The sequence below is a fragment of the Dendrobates tinctorius genome, unplaced genomic scaffold (genome assembly GCF_039654945.1).
Source record: "Dendrobates tinctorius isolate UK_male_01 unplaced genomic scaffold, ASM3965494v1 ptg000062l, whole genome shotgun sequence".
In the NCBI taxonomy this organism is placed as follows: Eukaryota; Metazoa; Chordata; class Amphibia; order Anura; family Dendrobatidae; genus Dendrobates; species Dendrobates tinctorius.
The window spans coordinates 4,580,065-4,603,142 of NW_027361730.1; the positions used below are offsets into that span (position 1 = coordinate 4,580,065).

The 23,078-nt window shown below is 47.7% G+C and overlaps 1 protein-coding gene across 3 annotated transcripts in view; it reads left to right on the plus strand.

Annotated features, from left to right (window-relative positions):
* Window positions 1–23,078, plus strand: part of RBM28 (RNA binding motif protein 28) — a 93,482-nt gene that overhangs the window by 36,607 nt on the left and 33,797 nt on the right. For 2 of the 3 annotated variants that reach the window (XM_073579237.1, XM_073579235.1), the window contains exons 5-15: window positions 3,290–3,385; window positions 4,091–4,162; window positions 4,250–4,466; window positions 10,501–10,685; window positions 11,121–11,184; window positions 11,558–11,667; window positions 12,712–12,785; window positions 13,935–14,070; window positions 21,560–21,624; window positions 21,882–22,040; window positions 22,192–22,341. In XM_073579237.1, coding sequence (XP_073435338.1) covers window positions 3,290–3,385; window positions 4,091–4,162; window positions 4,250–4,466; window positions 10,501–10,685; window positions 11,121–11,184; window positions 11,558–11,667; window positions 12,712–12,785; window positions 13,935–14,070; window positions 21,560–21,624; window positions 21,882–22,040; window positions 22,192–22,341 — 1,328 coding nt within the window. The remainder of the gene's footprint in view (window positions 1–3,289; window positions 3,386–4,090; window positions 4,163–4,249; window positions 4,467–10,500; window positions 10,686–11,120; window positions 11,185–11,557; window positions 11,668–12,711; window positions 12,786–13,934; window positions 14,071–21,559; window positions 21,625–21,881; window positions 22,041–22,191; window positions 22,342–23,078) is intronic. The other variant, XM_073579236.1, reaches the window with a different exon arrangement.

The window sequence follows — 23,078 nt, forward strand, 5'->3', positions numbered from 1 at the left end:
TCGTTGCGTCTATGGAAAAAGGAGAATATCTTGCCTCCATAGACATACAGGACGCATACCTGCATATACCAATTGCTCCCTCCCATCAGAGGTTTCTCAGATTCGCAATCAACCAAGACCATTATCAGTTTGTGGCCCTCCCGTTCGGTCTGGCCACGGCCCCCAGAACATTTACAAAGGTCATGGCAGCTACCATGGATGTTCTGCACTCCAGAGGCATAGTAGTCGTTCCATACCTGGACGACCTTCTCATCAAGGCCTCCACCCTCAAGGACTGCGAGGTCAACGTCTCGATCACGATCGACACTCTGACGCGCCTGGGATGGTTAGTCAATTTACAGAAGTCCTCGACTACCCCGAGTCAGTCTCTGACCTTCCTGGGGATGCTATTCGACACCTCCAAGGGTCTGGTGATCCTCCCCAGGGACAAGGCACTGGCTCTCCGTCTGGGAGTTCACACACTCCTCCGCAAGTCCCCCAGATCTCTCCGGTATACCATGAGAGTACTTGGCAGGATGGCAGCAGCAATGGAGGCGGTACCATTTGCCCAGTTTCACCTCAGACCCCTTCAACTGGCCATCCTCAAGTCCTGGGACAGGAATCCGTTCTCCCTCGACAGGGAGTTCCGGTTATCAGCAAACACCAGGAGGTCCCTGCACGGGTGGCTCAAGCCAACCTCGCTTGCAAGGGGAAAATCCTTTCCGGTCAATGGAAGGTTTTGACCACCGACGCAAGCCTTATGGGTTGGGGCGCGGTGCACCTACATCACAGAGCGCAAGGCAGGTGGTCACCAAGGGAATCGACCATGCCCATCAACATCCTGGAAATTCGGGCCATCTTCCTGGCGTTGCAAGCCTTCCATCACTTGCTGGCAGACTTTCATATCAGAGTACAGTCGGACAATGCCACGGCAGTGGCATACGTGAACCATCAAGGTGGCACCCGCAGCATCCAGGCGATGACCGAAGTAAAGCGTATCCTACAGTGGGCGGAGGATGCAAGGTCGGTACTCTCCGCGGTCCACATTCCGGGCGTGGACAACTGGGAAGCCGACTATCTCAGCCGACAAGGAATGGACTCGGGGAAATGGTCTCTCCATCCCGAAGTCTTCGGTCAGATCTGTCATCGTTGGGGGACCCCGGACGTGGATCTGATGGCATCCCATCTCAATGCCAAGGTTCCCAATTTCATGGCCAGGACGCGCGATTCGCGATCGCTCGGAGCAGATACCCTGGTTCAGGACTGGACCCAGTTCCAGCTTCTGTACATTTTTCCACCCCTCCCCCTGATCTCCAGAGTCCTGAGGAAGATCAAACAAGAGGGTGTTCCCACCATTCTGATCGCTCCAGACTGGCCCAGGCGTACATGGTACGCCGACGTCGTGCAACTCACAGCAGACGCTCCCTGGCGTCTCCCCACACGTCCCGACCTCCTGTCATAAGGCCCGTTCTTCCACCAGAACTCAGGGGCTCTCAATTTGACGGAGTGGCCATTGAGACCTGGGTTTTGACCCTAGCAGGTTTTTCACCGGACGTTGTTAAAACCATGATCAGGGCTCGAAAGCCAACTTCAGCCAGGATTTACTATCGTACCTGGAAGGTTTTTCTTCACATGGTGCGACTCTCGTGGGCAGATTCCACTTCCCTATTCTCTTCCAAAGGCCCTCGGGTTCCTTCAGTCAGGCCTGGACGCCGGGCTATCCCTGGGCTCGCTGAAGAGCCAGGTCTCAGCGCTTTCAGTGCTCTTTCAGAGGCGTATTGCTAACAAGCCGCAAGTGTAGACTTTTCTCCAAGGGGTTTCCCGATTGGTGCCCCCCTACAAACGTCCGTTGGAGACGTGGGACCTCAACCTGGTCTTGACAGCACTACAGTCACCTCCTTTTGAACCCCTTAGGGTGGTCTCACTCCGCTTTCTATCGCAGAAAGTGGTTTTCCTGGTGGCAATCACCTCGCTACGCAGGGTGTCTGAACTTTCAGCTCTTTCCTGCAGACAACCCTTCCTGGTTTTTCATCAGGACAAGGTGGTTCTCCGTACAGTACCATCCTTCCTTCCGAAGGTCGGGTCCAGCTTCCACCTCAATGAGGAAATATCACTACCGTCTCTTTGCCCGGCTCCCGTTCATAGGGTAGAGAAGGCTCTGCATACGCTTGACCTTGTCAGGGCATTGCGTGTTTACGTGTCTAGGACTGCTCCTTTCCGGAAGTCTGATTCACTTTTCCTTCTTCCAGAAGGCGTTCGCAAGGGCCTACCGGCTTCCAAAGCCACCCTTGCTAGGTGGATCAAGTCCACCATTCAAGAGGCTTACCGCCTCAACAATTCTCCTCTTCCGGCCGGTATCACGGCACACTCTACGCGGGCGGTAGGGGCCTCTTGGGCCATTCGGCATCAATCCTCAGCACATCAAGTGTGTAAGGCAGCCACTTGGACTAACCTGCACACATTTACAAAACACTACAGAGTGCATACCCAGTCCTCAGCGGATGCGAGCCTGGGTAGACGGGTCCTGCAGGCGGCAGTACTCCAAGTCTAGGGGACTGTCGGCACAATATTCGTCCACTGCTTCCCACCCAGGGACTGCTTTAGGACGTCCCACGGTTCTGTGTCCCCCAATAAGGCGACAGAGTAAAGGAGATTTTTGTGTACTCACCGTAAAATCTCTTTCTCTTAGCCTTTAATTGGGGGACACAGCTCCCACCCTGTAGCCCTTGCGGGCCGTTGTTACGGTTGGGTTCTCATATTGTTGTTTGAGCCTGTTTATAGTAGCCTTTTTTTTTACAGGCATGGTTATGTTTCTGGTATATTCCTCCTAATGCTTTTGCACAAAACTGGAGAAGGCTGACGCCGTCCAGGGGTGTATACTGCAGAGGAGGAGCCAAAGTTAATCTTTTTCAGATTATGCATAGTGTCGCCTCCTAGTGGACAGCAGCATAACACCCACGGTTCTGTGTCCCCCAATTAAAGGCTAAGAGAAAGAGATTTTACGGTGAGTACACAAAAATCTCCTTTTCTCCTCATTCCATCTGTTTAGTACCAGCAGTTTCTCCTAATATCTTCTGATGTTTTATGTACAGTGGTCTGGTGATGTTGGTAACTCATTGCAATCTAAAAGTTCTCTCAGTTTTGCATATGCCATTATTCAGCCTTTGCTCTGTCAGGAACCTTTTTGACAAGCACAAAACAGGACCTAGTCAATCAACTGTGGTCAGGGTTTCTTTGTATATCTAGAAGTGCAGCAATATTCTCATTGGTTTCTTTACCAGATTACTGGTAATGAATGTTCTTTGTCCAGCAGATGGGAAGATGCGAGGATTTGCCTTTGTGCAGTTTAAGAACATGCTAGAAGCCAGCAAAGCGTTAAAAGGGACAAATATGAAGAGTATAAAAGGTGAGCAGGCTTACAAATGTAATGCATGTGCCTGTTTAAAATGCCTTTTTGGGGTGTAAATTTAAGATGTTCTGTGATCACATTTGGGAAATCAGACTTGGTGCTGCACAGTGTCATTTGTATTTCTGAGCTGTGAATGAAGTGTTGCATTATATGCAAGGGCAATGTATGGAATTAGAACCATTGTGGTCATAATGCAACAAAAAAAACAACCCCACCTCTCCCACCACAAAAAACGCATGCAGAAATTACATCAATTGAGGAGAGGATGGTGTGAAGCATTTTAAGGGTGTGTGCACACGCTGCGAATCCACAACGGTTTTGGTCCTTCGGATCCGCTGCAGTTTCTGCTGCGGTGTACAGTACCATAATATCCTATGGGAAATGGGAACCGCAGTGCAGACGGTGTGGATTTTTCTGCAGGATTTGCTGCGGTTTCTAATTCGCAGAAAGAATTGATATGTCAATTCTTTCTGCTGATTCTGCTGCGGTTTATCATCTCCTCCATTGTAGAGATGATAAACCGCAGGGCAAAGCCGCAGTCTAATCCACAGGTCTTTTGACCTGCGGATTTATCTGCGGATTTTGCTAAATCCGCGTGGATCAATCCGCAGCGTGTGCACGTACCCTTAGACCGACAAAATGTTTCAGTGATGAAATGCACTTGAACCTATTTTATATATATATATTTTTTTTTCTCCATAGGTCGAACTGTTGCTGTTGATTGGGCTGTTGCAAAGGATAAATACACTGCAACTCAGGGATCATCAGTCACGGGTGAGTAACTTTTCTATGTGTTGACGCAAACAATATGCTATCTTTAGCCAAGTAATGTGTACTATGGTCTTCTTACATTGTTTCCAGAAACCAAGGAAAGTGGCCAGAAGGAACAGGTCAAGGATTCATCAGATGATGAAGAGTCTTCTGATGATGAAGCTGCAACTCCAATAAAAGGTGGAGATGGTGAAGGAGAGGAGGATGATGGTAACGACGATGTTGAGGAAGATTCCAGTGAAAATGACACAGAGGAATCTGACGATGAGAAGGAAACATCACAACAGAAAACTAAAGGCCATAAGATGTAAGTAATTGGTCTTTGCTATGAAAAAAAGTGGCTTATCCAATTTCTTCTTAGTTTCAGTTACCCTTAAATCACCTATGCTGCTGGTTTTTCCTTCCATTTAATTTGTCCCACTGTTAAATTATTGAATTCAGTGGTAAAGTAATAAGAACCAGCATACTTAGTTTTCTGTTTAACCAGTATCTGGTCAAAATTGTGAAGGTTATGGCAGATGAGAATAGGAGTATTTCTCTATCGCTTCATTGGGGGACACAGGAACCATGGGTGTATGCTGCTGCCACTAGGAGGCTGACACTATGCAAATAAGAAAGTTAGCTCCTCCACAGTATACACCCCACCGACTGGCACTCTGTTTAGCTTTGTGTCAGTAGGAGGTGGACATGGGTCTTTCATTAGACCCTTATCTACCTCAGTGTGCGTCGTTTCTTTACAGGTTCCGGAGGGATACAGAGTGAATGGTCACATCTGTACTCCCACAAAGAGACGGAGTACGGTGTGTACTGCCACCCCGTATCCTCATATGTCTACCGGCCAGGAACACGTATGCGTGTTCGCCTTCTGTCTCTCACCCACTCGCCTACCAGAGCCTGTCGGTGGATGGAGACACGGTCTGCAACTGGAAATGGGTTAAGTCAGGACTGCAGGAGGTATCAGCAGGCTGAACCCCTCTCTCCTTCCCATGATAGTAATCCCCCTGGGCGGTGGGGAACGGGCAAGCTTCCTTAAGCGGCATTACCTGTATTTAGCGTTCTCAGCGCCAGCGCTGCGAAACTGCGGTTCTCTTTAGACCTCCGCGCCACTCCACGCTCTACGGCGGCCGCCGTTTCTAATCCAGGCCCCGGCTTCAGTTCGGGCCTAGTTCTGAGGCGAGGCCACGCCCCCCATTTTCAGGCTGGCTTTTTTCTTCTGAGGAACAGTCCCGCCCGTCTGGCGCCGCCCATCGCTTCTCTGAGGGCTAGAGGCGTCGCAGGGGCCCGCCCACTCCTCCCAGTATAGGAGGGAGTGGAGTTTTCTTATGCTCCTGACAGAGCGGTTAGCTCCGCCCCCTCTGGTGAGCTGATTCCCGCCCACAGCATTCAGGAGCGTGTTTTTTACCTCACAGTTTTGCCTCAGCCTGTGAGCTGCTTGTCTCCGCTTCAGCGTGCTGTGTACACAGGTTCCGTGAGTAGCTCTGCGCTGCAGACTGACACCCTCCTCAGCCCTCCGTCCCCTAACCGTTTGGCACTGTTAGTGGGTTAGCTCATAATGTCTAATTCTAAACCAATTCGCTCTGCTTCTTCCTCTGTGGTAGTCAGTCATTTTGCATGTTCTTCTTGCAAACGCAAGTTTCCATCAGGTCAGTCCTCTCCCCTCTGTCAGGACTGAAGCAAGCCCACTGAACCCAATGCTCAGGAGCCCCCGGTTGTTCCGAGTGAGGTTGAAGCCCCTATCCCAGGGTGGGCTTCCTCTCTGTCTCAATCTGTGGCGGATCTCACCAAGGTGTCCCAGACCTTGGTGTCCGTACTGGATAAGTTGCCACTACAGACTTCTGCAGGACCCAGCAGGTCACAGGATGCTCCGGTTGAGCCTGTTAATATTAGCCGCAAAAGAGCGAGACGGGAGCACCGGTCCGGTTCCTCTTCCCGTTCCGCATCGCCCCATAGTCCGTCCAAACAGCCTCCCTTATCAAGATCTTCCTCCCCTGAGTCAGGCGAGACTCTCGGATGGCCCCTCCGAGGATGTTTTGGAGCAGGACTTGGACCAAATCGCTGATATGAGGGATATAGTTCAGAGCCTCATTGCAGCGATTAACCAGTCCTTCAATATCAAAGATTCTCCTGCGGCACCCGCGGACCAGGAGGTTTCTTTCAGACGGTCGAAACCACCTTAAAAGGTCTTCGCTCATCATTCGGAGTTGCAGAAAATTCTTTCCAGAGAGAGAGAAAATCCAACCAGGTGTTTTCAAAGAGGAAAACACCTTGGGGTGTTATATCTTTTCTCGCCGGAACTCATTGCAGACTGGTCAGCTTCACCGACCGTGGACCCTCCGGTTTCAAGACTATCTAACAGCACGGTCCTTCCGATTTCTGGGGGAACATCTCTAGCAGACACTAATGACAGAGTCATAGAATCTTTGCTAAGTCAGCCTTCAAAGCGGCGTATTCTGTTCTAAGCCCGGCCTTCGCTTCTATTTGGGCTTCTAAGGCTGTAGCGAAATGGGCTAAGGACCTTCGCCAAGGCATTTTGGCTGGAGACCTGCCAGAGCAGCTGGCGGGTCTCGCCGACCAAATTTCGCATGCAGGCGAATATTTGGTCTCGGCCTCCCTGGATGCTGCATCCTGCGCAGCTCAGGCATCAAGCAACTTGGTGGCTATTAGGCGCACAGTTTGGCTTAATGCTTGGCAAGTGGACTTATCGTCAAAAAAGTCCCTCACCAGTTTACCGTTTCAGGGATCGCATCTTTTCGGCGATAGGCTGGACCAGATCATTAAGGATGCCACTGGGGGCACAAGCTCCCTTCTTCCCCAGTCAAAATCTCGTCACCTCCTCCGAAACGTCAGTTTTGACCCTTTTGGCCTTTTCTTCGCTTCACGACAGCAGATACGTCTTCCCACCAGCAGAGGCCTCAACCACGCCAAGATAGGAAAAGTCTTCTTTAGACCCACTCCTTCCTGGCGATCTCATTCTTCCCAGGGTAGATCTACCAGACCTAGACCTGGAAGATCTTCCTCCGCATGACTGGAATCAGAACACCGGAGCATACTCCCAGGTGGGCGGCCGACTTCTTGCCTTCAGGGACGTATGGCTTGCCTCGGTGGAAGACGCTTGGGTCACGGAAGTTGTATCTTCAGGATGCAAAATAGAATTTTGTTTCTCGTCCTCGGGATCGATTCTTCGAATCCCGACCCCCGAAAGACCTTGCCTTGGTTCCGGGTTTCTTTACAGCCATCGACTCTCTTCTCACGTCGGGAGTAATTGTTCCAGTACCAGAAAAAGAACTATTCACAGGTTTCTATTCGAACCTGTTTGTAGTGCCGAAAAAAGGAGGCACGGTTCGGCCCATTCTGGACTTAAAACTACTGAACAAAAGGGTCCATCTGCGACATTTCAGGATGGAGTCCCTTCGTTCAGTAATCGCTTCCATGGAGGCACAAGAATTCCTGTGCTCCATAGACATTCAAGATGCCTATCTACATGTCCCAATCTTCCTGGGTCATTAAAAATTCCTGCGTTTCGCGATACATCAGGATCAATTTCAGTTTGTCGCCCTGCTGTTCGGGCTCGCCACCGCCCCCAGGGTTTTTACAAAAATCATGGCAGCGTTGATGGCCATTTTGAGGATCAGAGGTCTAGTGCTCTTTCCCGTACCTCGACATCCTCATCAAAGCTCCATCCTTGCCCCAGGCTCTCGAAAGTCTGACCATTGTCTGCGACACTCTTGCTCGATTCGGGTGGATCATCAACACACGAAAGTCCTGCCTAGTTCCAACACAACGCCTTGTGTTTCTAGGCATACTTTTCAACACTCGTCAGGCAAAGGTCTTCCTTCCCGATGACAAGAGAGTAACTCTTCGGCGGGATGTTCGTTTGCTTCAGGGCCCCCGACTCATTTCCCTCCGATCAGCCATGAGAGTTCTAGGGAGGATGGTTGCAACGTCGGAGGTGATTCCCTTCGCCCAATTCCACTCAAGACCGCTTCAGCGGGCCATTCTGTCGCAGTGGAACAAGTCTGTCTCCTCACTGGATCTTCCAATTCGACTCTAATTTCAGGTCAAGCTGTCCCTCAATTGGTGGCTGACCTCTCCTCTTATCGCCCAGGGCCGATCGTTCCTTCCGGTACATTGGCAAGTGGTGACGACAGACACCAGTCTTCTGGGCTGGGGCGCAGTGTTTCGCCATCTCACCGTACAGGGCCATTGGTCAAGGCAGGAAGCGACTCTTCCGATCAACGTTCTAGAGATACGGGCTATGTTCCTGTCCCTGATTCATTGGGACAAGCTGCTCAAAGGTCTGCCAATCAGGATTCAGACGGACAATGCCACAGCGGTGGTATATATCAACCACCAGGGAGGGACTCGGAGTTCCTCGGCGGTGGCCGAGGTATCCAAGATACTTCATTGGGCAGAAATGTCAGTCCCAGCGATATCTGCCGTACACATTTCGGGTGTGGAAAACGAGGCTGCCGATTTTCTCAGCCGCAAAGGCCTCGCGGCAGGGGAATGGTCCCTGCATCAGGAAGTCTTCCAACAGATTTGCCTTCGTTGGGGTACTCCGGACGTGGATCTGATGGCGTCCCGTCTGAACAAGAAACTTCCACGGTTCGTATCCAGGGCCCGCGATCTCCCTAGCGGTGGGTGCTGATGCTCTGACCATTCCTTGGTCACAGTTCTCGCTCCCCTATCTGTTCCCTCCTCTTCTTCCCAAGCTGTTGAAGATCAAGGCAGAAGGGGTACCAGTCATCCTCATCGCACTGGATTGGCCCAGAAGGTCTTGGTTCGTGGACATCGTCAACCTCGCGGACGCTCCTTGGACACTTCCAGACAGACCAGATCTGCTGTCTCAGGGTCCGATTTACCACCCCAATTCTCGGTCGCTCAATTTGACGGCGTGGCCATGGAGACCGCGGTACTGAAAAAGTCAGGGTTTTCAGATCGAGTAATTCACACAATGATCCGGGCTAGGAAGCCTTCATCTTCCAAAATATATTATAGAACGTGGAAGGCATATTTCCGTTGGTGTGAGTTCAATCGCGTCCCGCCAATGTCTTTCTCGCTCCCTTCTTTTCTAGCATTCCTCCAGGTAGGCCTGGACGGGGGTCTGGCCCTTCGTTCTCTAAAGAGGCAAGTTTCGGCGCTTTCAATTCTTTTCCAGAAGACGCTATCTTCTTGGCCACAGGTAAAAGCCTTTTTACAAGGGGCGGCCCATGCAGTTCCTCCGTATCGGGCTCCAGTGGATCCCTGGGATCTCAATTTAGTCCTAGAGGCTCTACAAGGTTCCCCCTTTGAGCTTCTCAAGGAGGTTTCTCTATCTCTTCTCTCTTGGAAAGTGGCCTTTCTAGTGGCCATTACTTCCATCCGACGTGTCTCGGAGTCGGCAGCTCTTTCTTGTCAACCTCATTTTTTAGTGATTCACCAAGATGAAGTTGTTCTACGGCCTCCGCCGTCCTTTTCTTCCCAAGGTGGTATCTGCTTTCCACTTGAATGAAGACATCGTTCTACCTTCTTTCTGCCCGGCTTCAGTTCACCCCCGGGAACGTTCCTTGAACAGACTGGACCTGGTCAGGGCGACGAAGATCTACTTGGCTAGAACCGATGCGTTCCGGAAGACAGACACTCTCTTTTCGTCATCCCAGATGGGGCTCGAAAAGGCTTGTCGGCCTCCAAGGCGACTATTGCGCGCTGAATCAGATTGGCTATCTTAGAGGCTTACAGGATAAAGAACAGAGTGCCCCCTTCTGGGATTAAGGCTCACTCCACTCGGGCAGTGGGCGTATCCTGGGCGGCGCACCACAGGGCTTTTGCGATGCAGCTTATCAAAAGTTGCAACATGGTCGTCCGCTGACCTGATGGAAGTTTGTTTCCCACCCCAGTGACTGCTTTGGGACGTCCCATGGTTCCTGTGTCCCCCAATGAAGCGAAAGAGAAAACAGGATTTTTAGTTGCTTACCGTAAAATCTGTTTCTCGGAGCCTTCATTGGGGGGGACACAGCACCCTCTCATGTTTTCAACTTCTGTACTTTGTTCTAGTTGAATTGTTGGTTTACTTTATATTCTATTGCTTCTCCTACTGCTTTCTCACTAACTGAGTAATTGAGCACCAGTCGGTGGGGTGTATACTGCGGAGGAGGAGCTAACTTTCTTATTTGCATAGTGTCAGCCTCCTAGTGGCAGCAGCATACACCCATGGTTCCTGTGTCCCCCCCCCCCCCCCCCAATGAAGGCTCCGAGAAACAGAATTTACGGTAAGCAACTAAAAATCCTGTTTTAGCACTGTTTTTATTGTGTGCAGTTACTGGGCTAACTTCTGTATATGTGCCTGGTTCTCTGATTTGTAGGCCTAGTAGGAAACCTCAGACTATTAGAAGCAAAGTGAAGGATGACCATGATGATGACCAGGAGGAGGATAGTGATGATGAGGAGGATGATGATGAAGAGGATGATGACGTATCTGAAGACTCTGGTCAAGAGAGTGGCGTAGAAGATGAGTCAGGAGACTCTGACTCTGAGAGCGAAAAGAAAGGTACATCATGTTTACGAAGGGAGCATCCTAAAACAGTCGTTTTCAGTTTGCCAGGAGATAAAGCCACTAATTATGGCTGAATTTGTTAGCTGCACATGCTTGTATGAAGTGTGCATCTTTTTACTTATGATTTAGGCAGTCAAAGAACATATCAATTAAAGCACTGGGAATGAAGTCTAGCTATGCTACGCCATTGGCACTCACCTTTTGGTACTGTGAACGCATCTGGACTAATAAAGACATTTTATTCCATTCATGTGTATTATAATGTCCGCATTATGTGCAATAATATATACACTACCCAGAGGGGTCTAATGAGGAAAACCCTATAAAGGCGTTATATTTGTGTTTGTTGAGTTTGCTAAATTGATATGTTATGAAATCATAATTTACTAAATTAACCGGCTAAAACATGTTTTGTAATTTGTCGTTTAGTCAAAACTAAAGTGAAGAAACGATTACCGTCAGATGTTGGCGAAGGAAAAACATTGTTCATAAGGTGAAGCTTTAGCTCTCTACAACTTTCTTTGTAAGAAGCATAATCCAAAACACACAAATTCCAGCTCTGTCAGCACCGAAAAGCAGAAAAATAACCCTCAAGTAGCTCATCAATGAGATGTGCACTAGCAGAGAAGCCAGCATTTTGTGTTTGCCCATTCTAGTCCTTCATTGAGTGATGTAGTACAACAGGGCTTCGTAATTAATCCCCTTTAGGAAAACCTAGCCATGTCTTCTATTTTGACACTTGTTCATTGTTCTTGAAATATATCTGTGTGTATAGCTATATATATTACCCTTTGATATATAGAACATAACTATGAAAGTAATGGTAGATGTGTATATACATTTTTTTTTTTATTTGTGTGCTGTAGAAATCTGTCGTTTAACTCAGAAGAAGATGATATAGAAGAGTTGTTGCTGAGATATGGCGAGATTAAACATGTCCGGATAGTGTTACATCCTGATACCGAGCACTCTAAAGGTGAGCCTGACATTGTGAAAAAGGACTGCTGATAAATCCAGGAATGAGAAGCGATTCTGTTTGGTAAACTATATAAATTGTATAGTAATCACTTATAGCAAACTTGTAATTGACATTTCTCTACATTAAGGAAGAAATCTAGTATACACAATGGTTAAAGAAAATGTTTTCTATATTTTTGTATTGTGTAATTTTATTCTATAATTTGTAGTCTACATAGCAGAAATCCTATAATAAAATAAAAAGAAAAAAAGAACCCAATGCTATAAAATACAAAATGCTTTACATAGAGTTAAAATAAAAAACAAGTAAAAATCTGAGTAAGCAGCATTGCGGCAGGAGAAGAAATACAACCAAAAGGTTGCTGAAAGATTGTTAGTCTTGTATAAGATGTCAAATATCACAAACATAGTGTTAATATCTAACAATTATATGACACTCATTTTTGTAGTTACTGTAATACATGACTATGAGATGCATAGGGGGTGTATAGCTGAGACAAGAATGAATATTACACCATGCATAATGTAGTTCATATAACTTAAAGTTGCTGCTGTATTAATCAAAGATTTGGATATATGAGAAGAGAAAATAAGTTTGTTATGTAAATGAATATAGCTGTGAAAAGTGAACTCCTTCCTTACTCTCCTCTTGGAATACCGCCAGATCTGATGAGTGTTCTGCACAGCCTTCATCAGGTTACATGCCGCTTTCTCTCTCTGATTTATATTTTATGTATAAATAAAACTTTATCTATATATTTAGTGGTTTTTTTTTTAAATTTTTTTCAGACTTTTTTCCCGTTAGCAGTTGGTGTCATTACTAGTTGACTGATCTACTACAGTTTTACTGTAGTTAAAGGGATACATTTCCCTAGTGTGTATTATCAATACATAGCACTAGTGGGAGCAAGTGATGGGTTGGATATTTCTCTATTGCTGTGGTGTTCAGGCTGCTTCTGATACAGCATTTTGAAAATTCATTTTAGTTATGTTCACTTTCCTGTTGCCATTTATTTCTCCCCTTTGCCTTCATTTTTTTAAGGTTGTGCTTTTGTGCAGTTTGTGAATAAAGAGTCTGCAGAGAAATGCCTAGCAGCTGCCAAGGATGAGTCGGAGGTATGCGTTTTGTCTCCAAATTATTCTGACAAATTCATAATATGACCCTTGCTTTTTTATTACTGTTAAAAGTATCTGTAATTTTTAAAAAAAGGCATAAATTATTAGTACATAAAAATACAAGAAACCTTGCAATTTATTATCTGAAAATTCTGCTTTCTTCACTTTTGAGTTCCTTTTTGTTTCTTAGTCACCAGCTCAGCTCTTTCGCTCAAGACAAAACTGTCTTGCCAGCATAGTGGCGTGTCTTGTTACAACTCCTGTTATACCCAGTGGAGAGGAGAAACAGGCAGAGAGAGACACAGAATGATAATGCTAAGCATTGTAATTTAGTCTCGAACCTCACTTTAGAGCTGGATTCTCATCTACTCTGCTCAAAACTTCTACATGGTCTCCACTATACCGTTTCTTTCTGTATGTCCTAATTAAGGAATGAAGAGCAGGATTCCTATGTGTATGGCAATCATCTTAGGTGCTAGTCTCCTCCCAACAGCTCAGTCAATTACAATATAGAGCCTGCAGATGGGAAAATGCCAGACAAGTAGTGCTGAGCAAGCGTGCTCAGATAAAGTGTTATCTGAGCATACTCGTGTCCTAATAGAGAATCTTCAGTGTGCTCGAATACTATGCTCAAGTCACCGCGGCTGTTCGACAGCCGCAACACATGCAGGGACTGCCTGTTTGAAACATCCAGCCGTGGGGACTCGAGCATAGTATTCGAGCACGCTGAAGATACTCTATTAGGACAAGAGCGTGCTTGGATAATACCTTATCCGAGGATGCTCGCTCATCACTACAGATAAGTCATATGCCAGCCAGTAATATATTCTTCATGCATACACACGACAGCTTATTTTTGAAAAGTTAATTGAAAGTACAGCTAACCTTGAATACTATACCAGTAATTCATTACAATTCATATTCAATAATATTTAAAACATTGTGTCTTTTTTGCTATCATATTGTTGGTTATAGTAGGATACGTTTTACATGCTATAAATCTATTCCCCGTGTGTAAATGATGACTTATGAACAATATTCTAATCATATTCTTGGTTAGGCAAGCCATTCCTGCAGTTATAATCCCCTAGGTTTCACGCTCATTTAATGTTCCTTGTTACCCAACATTTTATTATTGGTTCAAATCAGAATGGAGGGTTGAAACTTGCTGGAAGGAAGCTTTTTATGGACCTGGCTGTGAGTCGTGAGGAAGCCCAAAAGCTACGCCAAAAGAAAGTAAAGAAACCTACAGGGACGAGAAACCTGTATCTAGCGAGGGAAGGATGTGAGTACAATGCTGTCTGTGCATATTAGCACACTTTCCTACAATTTAACGTCAAAGCATCTATTAATTAAATGTAATGTCTCATGCAAAAGGCAATGCCCAACACCTGTTTATAAGGCATAACGGAGATCAGATAAAGGCACATGTTATAAAGATAACTTTAATAAGAAATTCAAAAAAAGGAAGACCTAAAAACATGTATGAAAAATGACTTCACACCGCAAAGAAAGAGGAGATTCAAAGACCGTGTTCCCATGTACATGGATACAAATGCCATTCAGAAGAGTACTACATACAATTTGTTCCCTACCAGAGGCAGGCTTGCACCAGAAGACACAATGCCAATATAGAAAGACAGAATTGCGCATTATAATTTACCAAGCAATTTGATAAGTCATTCACAGACTGAAACTGTAGGAGAAATGTTGGCCATAAATCACCATGACCAGGGAATTGCAGCGTTTCACACAGTGTGCTTCATCAGGGGGTTGATGCAGATTGTCATGAGCAACTATTATGCTGATACTTTAATGCAGTCTGTCCATTGATCTGTAACACACATTGCATATGAGTCAAAACAGAAACTTTAAATTACATGATCTAAGGCACATAACTTTAAAAAGCACAAACTGAATAGAAAACTACCTACAAATGTTAGCTACGAAACATTTTTTGTAAAAAAAATACCATAAAAACTGAAAAAATGCCACAAGTTTTTAAGTTGTTTTTTCTTAAGTTACATGCTTATTGCATGTAACTTAAGAAAAAACAACTTAAAAACTTGTTTTTAAGCGTGTGTGAAAGGTTATGCTGTCCAAACCGCTGGCACTTTAATCGAAGTTCACATGAACGTATAAACATTGTGTTACTCTGTCGCCTTATTGGGGGACACAGAACCGTGGGTGTTATGCTGCTGTCCACTAGGAGGCGACACTATGCATAATCTGAAAAAGATTAACTTTGGCTCCTCCTCTGCAGTATACACCCCTGGACGGCGTCAGCCTTCTCCAGTTTTTGCTTAGTGTCGCAGGAGGCACACCTAAGAATTTTTTTTACTCCGTCTTTTTCCTGGATTTTTTTCCAAAGGACTACAGATGAAGAAAAGCGGGTCTCCAGCGAGACTCCCGGCATGGCTCCCTCCTCGGTCCCCCATTAGGGGTACCCGGTTGAGGTCGAGGTGGCTATTCCCCATGTCGCTCCCTCCCCAGTCCCTCGGGTCCTGGTTCGAGGTCGAGACCCCCCTCCTTCCCCAACCCCTTTGGGGTCTGGGTTGAGGTTGAGGAGAGGATGAAGACCCCCTGATGGTGACAGACGCACCCTCCCTAATCCCCCGCAGGGGGCATTAGGTTGAGACGCCTCAGGTAGGGTCGGAGTACAGGCAGCATTCCGCAGCTTCCAGGGACCCCAGACCAGCTGAGGGATCCTGTTAGGGCCGGGGGAGGGAGGGTGCGGACTGGATGGCACAGCAGAGACAGGGCTTTTCTGAGTCCCTGTCTCTGCAGCAGCAGCGGCTCCATAGCGCTCCGGGGGCCCCCCATACAGGAACCGCTACCCCTGCTACCCCCACCGCTATCCAGTCGACCATTCTGGGGGGGTTTGGTACAAATCCGCGCAAACACCCCCCCCCCCCCCCCTCCGGTGGCCATTTTTTTTGGATGAGATCCAGGAGAGGAGCATCACAGCAGTCTCCGGGGGGCACAGAACTGGGATCTGTCGGCGCTGGACCTAGGGGCACACCGGTGGGGTAAGCTCACAGCTGGGTTCTCATACTCAGCTGTGAATCTATACTTCCTATAAGGCTATCTGTGGGTTCCCTCTGCGTAGCCACCCCTGTACGATCCCTTATAGCCAGCCTCTGTGCACTGTGCCGGGCTCGAGGAAGGAGAACCAGGCAGGAATGTTTCTATGCATTCTGCACAGCCTGCAAAGCCACGCTCCCTAGTGGCAGCACGTATCCGCACTGCCGGGACTGCATCCAGAACTCTGGGTCAGAACCCCAGGGAGTCCCTACTGACGCTTCAGTGTCACAGGCCACGCCGGAATGGGCAACTCAGATGTCACAGTCTATGACACAGTCCATAGACAACCTAACTGCCACATTGCTGCAAGCTCTGCAGAGTCGGGCTCCGGACATTACACAGCAAACGGACAGCTTGTCTCAGGAACATGCTGCTTCCGACTCTCACAGACGTAAGCGGACCCACAGGTCTCGATCACCTGAGTCATCCTATAGCACAAGGTCGTCCCCCTCCAGGGAGAGACAGCGTCATTCCAGGTCTCCTAGGCAGTCTCCTGTCACAGACAGACAGTGCAATTTACCACAGAGATCCCCCATCGCAGAAGACCCCCGCCCCAGGTCGCCCTCCAGGGATCACCTTAGCGAGGCACAGGATTCGGAGGGCATCTGTGACTCCGACTCAGATAACGAGACGGAGAGGTCCGTGGTACCTTCTCCCCCTAGCAATACAGTGCTAGTTGAGGACATAATCTCTGCCATCCATCGGGTGCTAAAAATTCCAGAGTCGGCCCCGGAAGTCCCGGAACATAGGATTTGCTTCGAAAGTGTTCAGAAACCACCTAAGGTCTTCCCTAATCACCATGAGTTTGAGAAAATACTTACCAAACAGTTTGGCAGCCTGACAAAAAATTTGCTAATCGCAAATATTTGGAAGCGAAGTACCCCTTCCCACAGACAGACACCAAACAATGGACAGATCCACCTGAAGTGGACCCCCCCGGTTTCAAGGCTAGCAGCGCAGACCTTACTCTCTCTGCCAGATAGCTCTACTCTCAGGGACGCAGCAGACCGGCAAGTAGAACGCATGGCTCGTTCTATTTTCGAAGCTGCAGGCGCCTCTCTGGGCCCTGCGTTTGCTTCAGTGTGGGTGGCCAAGGCCATCCTGGCTTGGGCCAAAAAACTACAGGAGGGTCTTCAAGCTTCAAATCCTGAGCTCTCGGACCAAGCGGTCCAGATAGCAGTGGTAGCAGACTACATGATTCATGCAGCCCTGGATTCCGCAAGAGGTGTAGCGGGAATAGCATCAAACGCCATCACGATCCGACGCATCCTCTGGCTGCGAGAATGGAAAGCGGATGCGGCCTCAAAGAAGTCCCTCACGCGACTTCCGTATCTTACTGGAAGACTTTTCGGCGAAAAGTTGGACACAATGATAGCCAATGCCACTGGGGCTAAGAGTACCTCTCTCCCTCAACTAAAACCGAAACGCACGTTTAAACGAAGAAACCAAACACGATTCCGATCCTTTCGGAATTCCTCGGGCTGGTCCGTTTCGCGCCCAGCGCAAAACCGTAACCGCTCTCCACGCAGGGACAACCCACGGACGCAGCAGCGACCGGACAGGTCTTGACAGTCGAAAGCAGGCCAAGGGAGGAAAACCTCAGAACTTCGCTTCATCATGACTCACGAACTCCGGAAGACACCCCACCAGTAGGCGGCCGACTTTTACTCTTTCAGCAAGTCTGGCTGCCTATTACAGAAGACAAGTGGGTCAGGGAAATAGTTTCTTCCGGATACAAGATAGAGTTCACTTCCGCTCCACCGAACCGGTTCTTCTTCTCTATTCCTCCAACACTACCAGACAAGGTTCGTGCTTTCCACCAAGCGGTCTCCTCTCTCCTTCAAGCAGGAGTTGTGGTGCCAGTTCCCACGAACGAGAGATTCCGAGGGTTCTACTCAAATCTGTTCGTAGTCTCCAAGAAAGGAGGCAGCGTCCGACCCATACTGGACCTAAAACAGCTCAACAATTACGTACGGGTCCGTCATTTCCGCATGGGGTCCCTCCGGTCCATCATTGCATCCATGGAGCAGGGAGAATACCTTGCCTCCATAGACATACAGGATGCGTATCTGCACATACCAATTGCTCCCGCCCACCAAAGGTTTCTCAGGTTCGCGATCAACCAAAACCACTACCAGTTTGTCGCCCTTCCGTTCGGACTCGCCACGGCTCCAAGAATGTTCACCAAAGTCATGGCGGCCACCATGGACGCTCTGCACTCAAGAGGCATTCTAGTCATCCCGTACCTGGACGACCTCCTCATCAAGTCTCCCACTTTCAAAGACTGCGAGGTCAGTGTCTCAATCACAATAGACACACTGAGTCGCCTGGGATGGCTAGTCAACCTACAGAAATCGTCAACTATCCCAAGTCAGACTCTAACATTCCTGGGAATGTTATTCGACACCTCCAGGGGCCTGGTGCTCCTTCCCAAGGACAAGACACTGGCCATCCGTCTGGGAGTTTGTACACTCCTTCGCAGTCCTCCTCGATCTCTCCGGTTTGCCATGAGAGTCCTCGGCCGGATGGCAGCAGCAATAGAGGCAGTGCCATTTGCCCAGTTTCACCTCAGGGTCCTTCAACTAGCCTTACTCAGATCTTGGGACAGGAATCCCTTCTCCCTCGACAGGGAGTTCAGGTTGACGTCGTCAACCAGGAGGTCCCTGCATTGGTGGCTCAAACCAACCTCGCTTTCACGAGGGAAGCCCTTTCTCTCAGGACAATGGAAGATCCTGACTACAGATGCAAGCATGACAGGCTGGGGGGCGGTGCACCTACATCACAGGGCACAAGGCAAGTGGTCACCGAGGGAAGTGACATTGCCCATCAATATTCTGGAAATCAGGGCCATCCTCTTGGCACTGAGAGCCTTTCATCACTTGCTTGCAGCCTCGCACATACGGATACAGTCGGCCAATCCCACGGCTGTGGCATACGTGAACCACCAAGGCGGGACCCGCAGCGCCCAGGCGATGAGAGAAGTGGCGCATATCCTCCGCTGGGCAGAAGACACGAGGTCGGTACTTTCTGCGGTCCACATTCCGGGTGTAGAAAACTGGGAAGCCGACTTCCTTAGCAGGCAAGGAATGGACTCGGGGGAGTGGTCTCTCCATCCCGAGATTTTTTTACCAGATCTGTCAACGTTGGGGAACCCCGGAGGTGGACCTAATGGCATCCCATCTCAATACCAAGGTCCCCAATTTCATGGCCAGGACACACGACCCGCGGTCACTTGGAGCGGATGCCCTGGTCCAGGACTGGTCCCAGTTCCGACTCCTGTACAGTTTTCCACCCCTCCCCCTAATCTCCAGGGTCGTGAGGAAGATCAAGCAAGAGGGAGTTCCAACCATCCTCATCGCGCCAGACTGGCCCAGACGTACATGGTACGCCGACATCGTTCAACTTACTGCAGATGTCCCCTGGCGTCTACCCGACCGTCACGACCTTCTGTCCCAAGGTCCGTTCTTCCACCAGAATTCAGGGGCTCTCAATTTGACGGCATGGCCCTTGAAACCTGGATTCTAACCCAGGCAGGTTTTTCACCGGCAGTCATTGCAACTATGATCAGGGCAAGGAAGCCTGCCTCCGCCAAGCTCTATCGTACCTGGAGAGCTTTCTTTTCTTGGTGCGAATCTCATGGACAAGTCCCACTCCCTTATTCCCTCCCGAAGGTACTAGGTTTTCATCAATCGGGCCTAGACGCCAAGCTATCCTTAAGCTCGCTTAAGAGTCAGGTGTCGGCGCTTTCAGTCCTTTTTCAAAAGCGCATTGCTATTAAACCGCAAGTCAGGACTTTCATCCAGGGAGTTTCCCGATTGGTTCCTCCCTACAAACGTCCGCTGGATACGTGGGACCTCAATCTGGTCCTGACAGCATTGCAAGCTCCACCCTTCGAACCTCTTAGAGGAGTTCCACTTTCCATTCTGTCTCAGAAAGTGGTTTTTCTAGTGGCGATCGCCTCGTTACGCAGAGTGTCGGAATTGTCAGCACTTTCCTGCAGACGGCCTTTCCTAGCTTTTCACCAGGACAAGGTGGTTCTCCGCACTTTACCATCCTTCCTTCCGAAGGTTGTATCCAGCTTTCACCTCAATGAGGAGATTTCACTGCCATCCCTTTGCCCGGTTCCGGTTCATAGAGTGGAGAAGGCTCTGCATACGCTTGACCTCGTCAGAGCATTGCGGATTTACGTGTCCAGGACTGCACCTTTCCGGAAGTCTGATTCCCTCTTCATTCTTCCGGAAGGTAGTCGCAAGGGGCTGCCGGTTTCCAAGGCTACCCTTGCCAGGTGGATCAAGTCCACCATACATGAGGCCTACCGAACTTAACAGTTCCCCTCTTCCGGCCGGTATCACGGCACACTCTACAAGGGCAGTAGGGGCCTCCTGGGCCATTCGGCATCAGGCTTCGGCACAACAAGTGTGTAAGGCGGCCACTTGGACCAGCCTACACACGTTTACGAAACACTACAGTGTTCATACCCAGTCCTCAGCGGATGCGAGCCTGGGTAGACTGGTTCTGCAGGCGGCAGTGCCCCAAATTTAGGGATCTGCTAGCACAATATTCGTCCATTGCTTCCCACCCAGGGACTGCTTGGGGACGTCCCACGGTTCTGTGTCCCCCAATAAGGCGACAGAGTAAGGGAGATTTTTGTGTACTCACCGTAAAATCTCTTTCTCTTAGCCTTTAATTGGGGGACACAGCTCCCACCCTGTTGCCCTTATGGGCCGTTGTTTTACGGTTGAGTTTTCATATTGTTCTTTGAGCTCGTACATAGTAGCCTTCTTACAGGCATGGTTATGTTATTTGGTTACGTTCCTCCTAATGCTTTGGCACAAAACTGGAGAAGGCTGACGCCGTCCAGGGGTGTATACTGCAGAGGAGGAGCCAAAGTTAATCTTTTTCAGATTATGCATAGTGTCGCCTCCTAGTGGACAGCAGCATAACACCCACGGTTCTGTGTCCCCCAATTAAAGGCTAAGAGAAAGATTTTACGGTGAGTACACAAAAATCTCCTTTTTTTTCCAAAATATTCATATTTCTTTCTCAGTTGTCATTCTTGTGCAATCCACTCACTAATATCTATCCTATTATTTGTAAGCACTGTTTTTCGGTGATTCGTTCATACTGCACCCACACATAAATGATACACCATTTGAAAGGTAAACTTGCCCCCGTCAGCAAGAAAATAGCCAAACAAACCACACATCCACGATTTGATCACAAAATACAGTTTAAACATTAATTTTCATAAACCTGCAGTAAGGAAAAATGACCTGCAGGTGGCACCACAGTACCCCAAAGCACACTACCAACACATTTGTAAACATGCACTGCTTTTTCGCTGATTACTTCACCCCACACACACATGATACACCATTTACCGGAAAACATTTTTTGGCCTGTACTTATCAAAGCTATTTATTGTATTACCAATCTACATATATCACAGTATTTTATTGCATTTTGCATTATATTTAATAAATCATCATCTAGGTTCAGAATAAGAAAACACACAGCCAGACATGTGACGTATTGTTGAAATCTTGTGTTTTACCCCCTACCTCATGCTGTCCTCACACTACATAGCAAAAACCTCCTTACAGATTCCCTTTAGAGAACTATTCCCACTATGTTTGTTAATCTTTATACATTGACATTTGTTTTTATTAATTTGACCGGTGTACGTCTAGTGATTCGGGAAGGAACAAAAGCCGCTGAAGGAGTGAGTCCAGAAGATATGGCAAAAAGAACTCGGGTAAGTGCTAGTATGATTTGAAGCCTATCAGCTTTGTAAAATGAGGGAAACTGCAGAGCTAAAGATGCTTTTGTTTCACTGTTGCATATTATAGGTTTCCATGATTATGTAGAAGTTCCACTAAATATTTGTGCTTTATAAAATAAAGAATATTGATGTAATATACTAAGAACAGTTTTGCACTCCTCTGCTAGCTGTATGCTTCCCTATGTTCAGTAGCTTCATTGTGTGAGTTCATATTATGTCGTCTCTTCCAGTTTGAACAGATAAAACGAATCAAGTTAAAGTCTCAGAAAATTTTTGTCTCCAAGACACGTCTTTGTGTTCATAACATTCCTAAATCAGTGGACGACAAGAAATTACGTCAACTGCTTTTGACTGCAGCTGGTGGGGATCGCTCAGTAAAAATCAAAGAGGTAAGTAGAACAATGAATATTGATATACTATATTGGGCTTTGCCCAAAGAAATGAGAGCCCTAGTGATGTGCCAAGACTGCTGATATAAGGAGAGTTATCCTGATGAGTATGCTTTAGCTAATCTTGCTGATATTGTGATGTTCTGTACAGTGCCGTGTGATGAGAGACCTGAAAAGTGTGCCAGGAAATCCTAAGGGTAAGTCTCTGGGCTTTGCCTTTGTGGAGTTTGTCGACCATGAGCATGCACTGGCAGCCCTGAGACAGATGAACAACAACCCAGATCTGTTTGGACCAAAAAAGGTGAGATTTGATCCACCGTAATTTAAAACCCACATGTTATCATAAAATATTGTTTTTCGGAATACTGATATTTTCATAGTTAAGTGTCTGAGTGGCGCTGTCTACTACAGAGTGCTAGCTCATGGCATAGAATTAACAAAGGAGTTACAGACCAAGTGTTAGAATATTTTTTATTTCGTAAATCAATTGGGCACATGAAAATAAAATAAATTTCAAAGTTGCTTATCAGTTATTTTTTGCTTTTTTTCTTCCTCTGGATTGATCAATCTTTCACAATACATATGTAAAAAAATGTAACATCTGTTAATTGAAGAAAGATTTTCTTAACCCCTAAAAGATATGACGTACATTTACGTCATAGCCCTGCCTTTAATGCCGCATGCTGAGTCCGCAGTTTTCCCGGCACATGACAACTGATTTAATCAGCCATCGTGCTTTTAGCAGCCACAGATGGAGCGGAGCAGAGCCCTATGCTACTGATAAAGATTAGCAGTGTGATTTAACATGCACCAGCAGACGGAGTGCGTTGTTCCCACTCCCATCGGCGCACCAGGGACGTAATCACTGAGCGCCGATGGATTTTCATGACAGCCAGGAGTCTGCTGATGACCCCTGTGCCTGTCATTACAATCCACTTGTGAATGTCCACGTCTACTTTCGTCATGTTAAATGGCATGTTGTGTCTGTTATAGAAGTCACATGCAATATTTTAATTTTTTTTTGTTTGCAATGTTCAC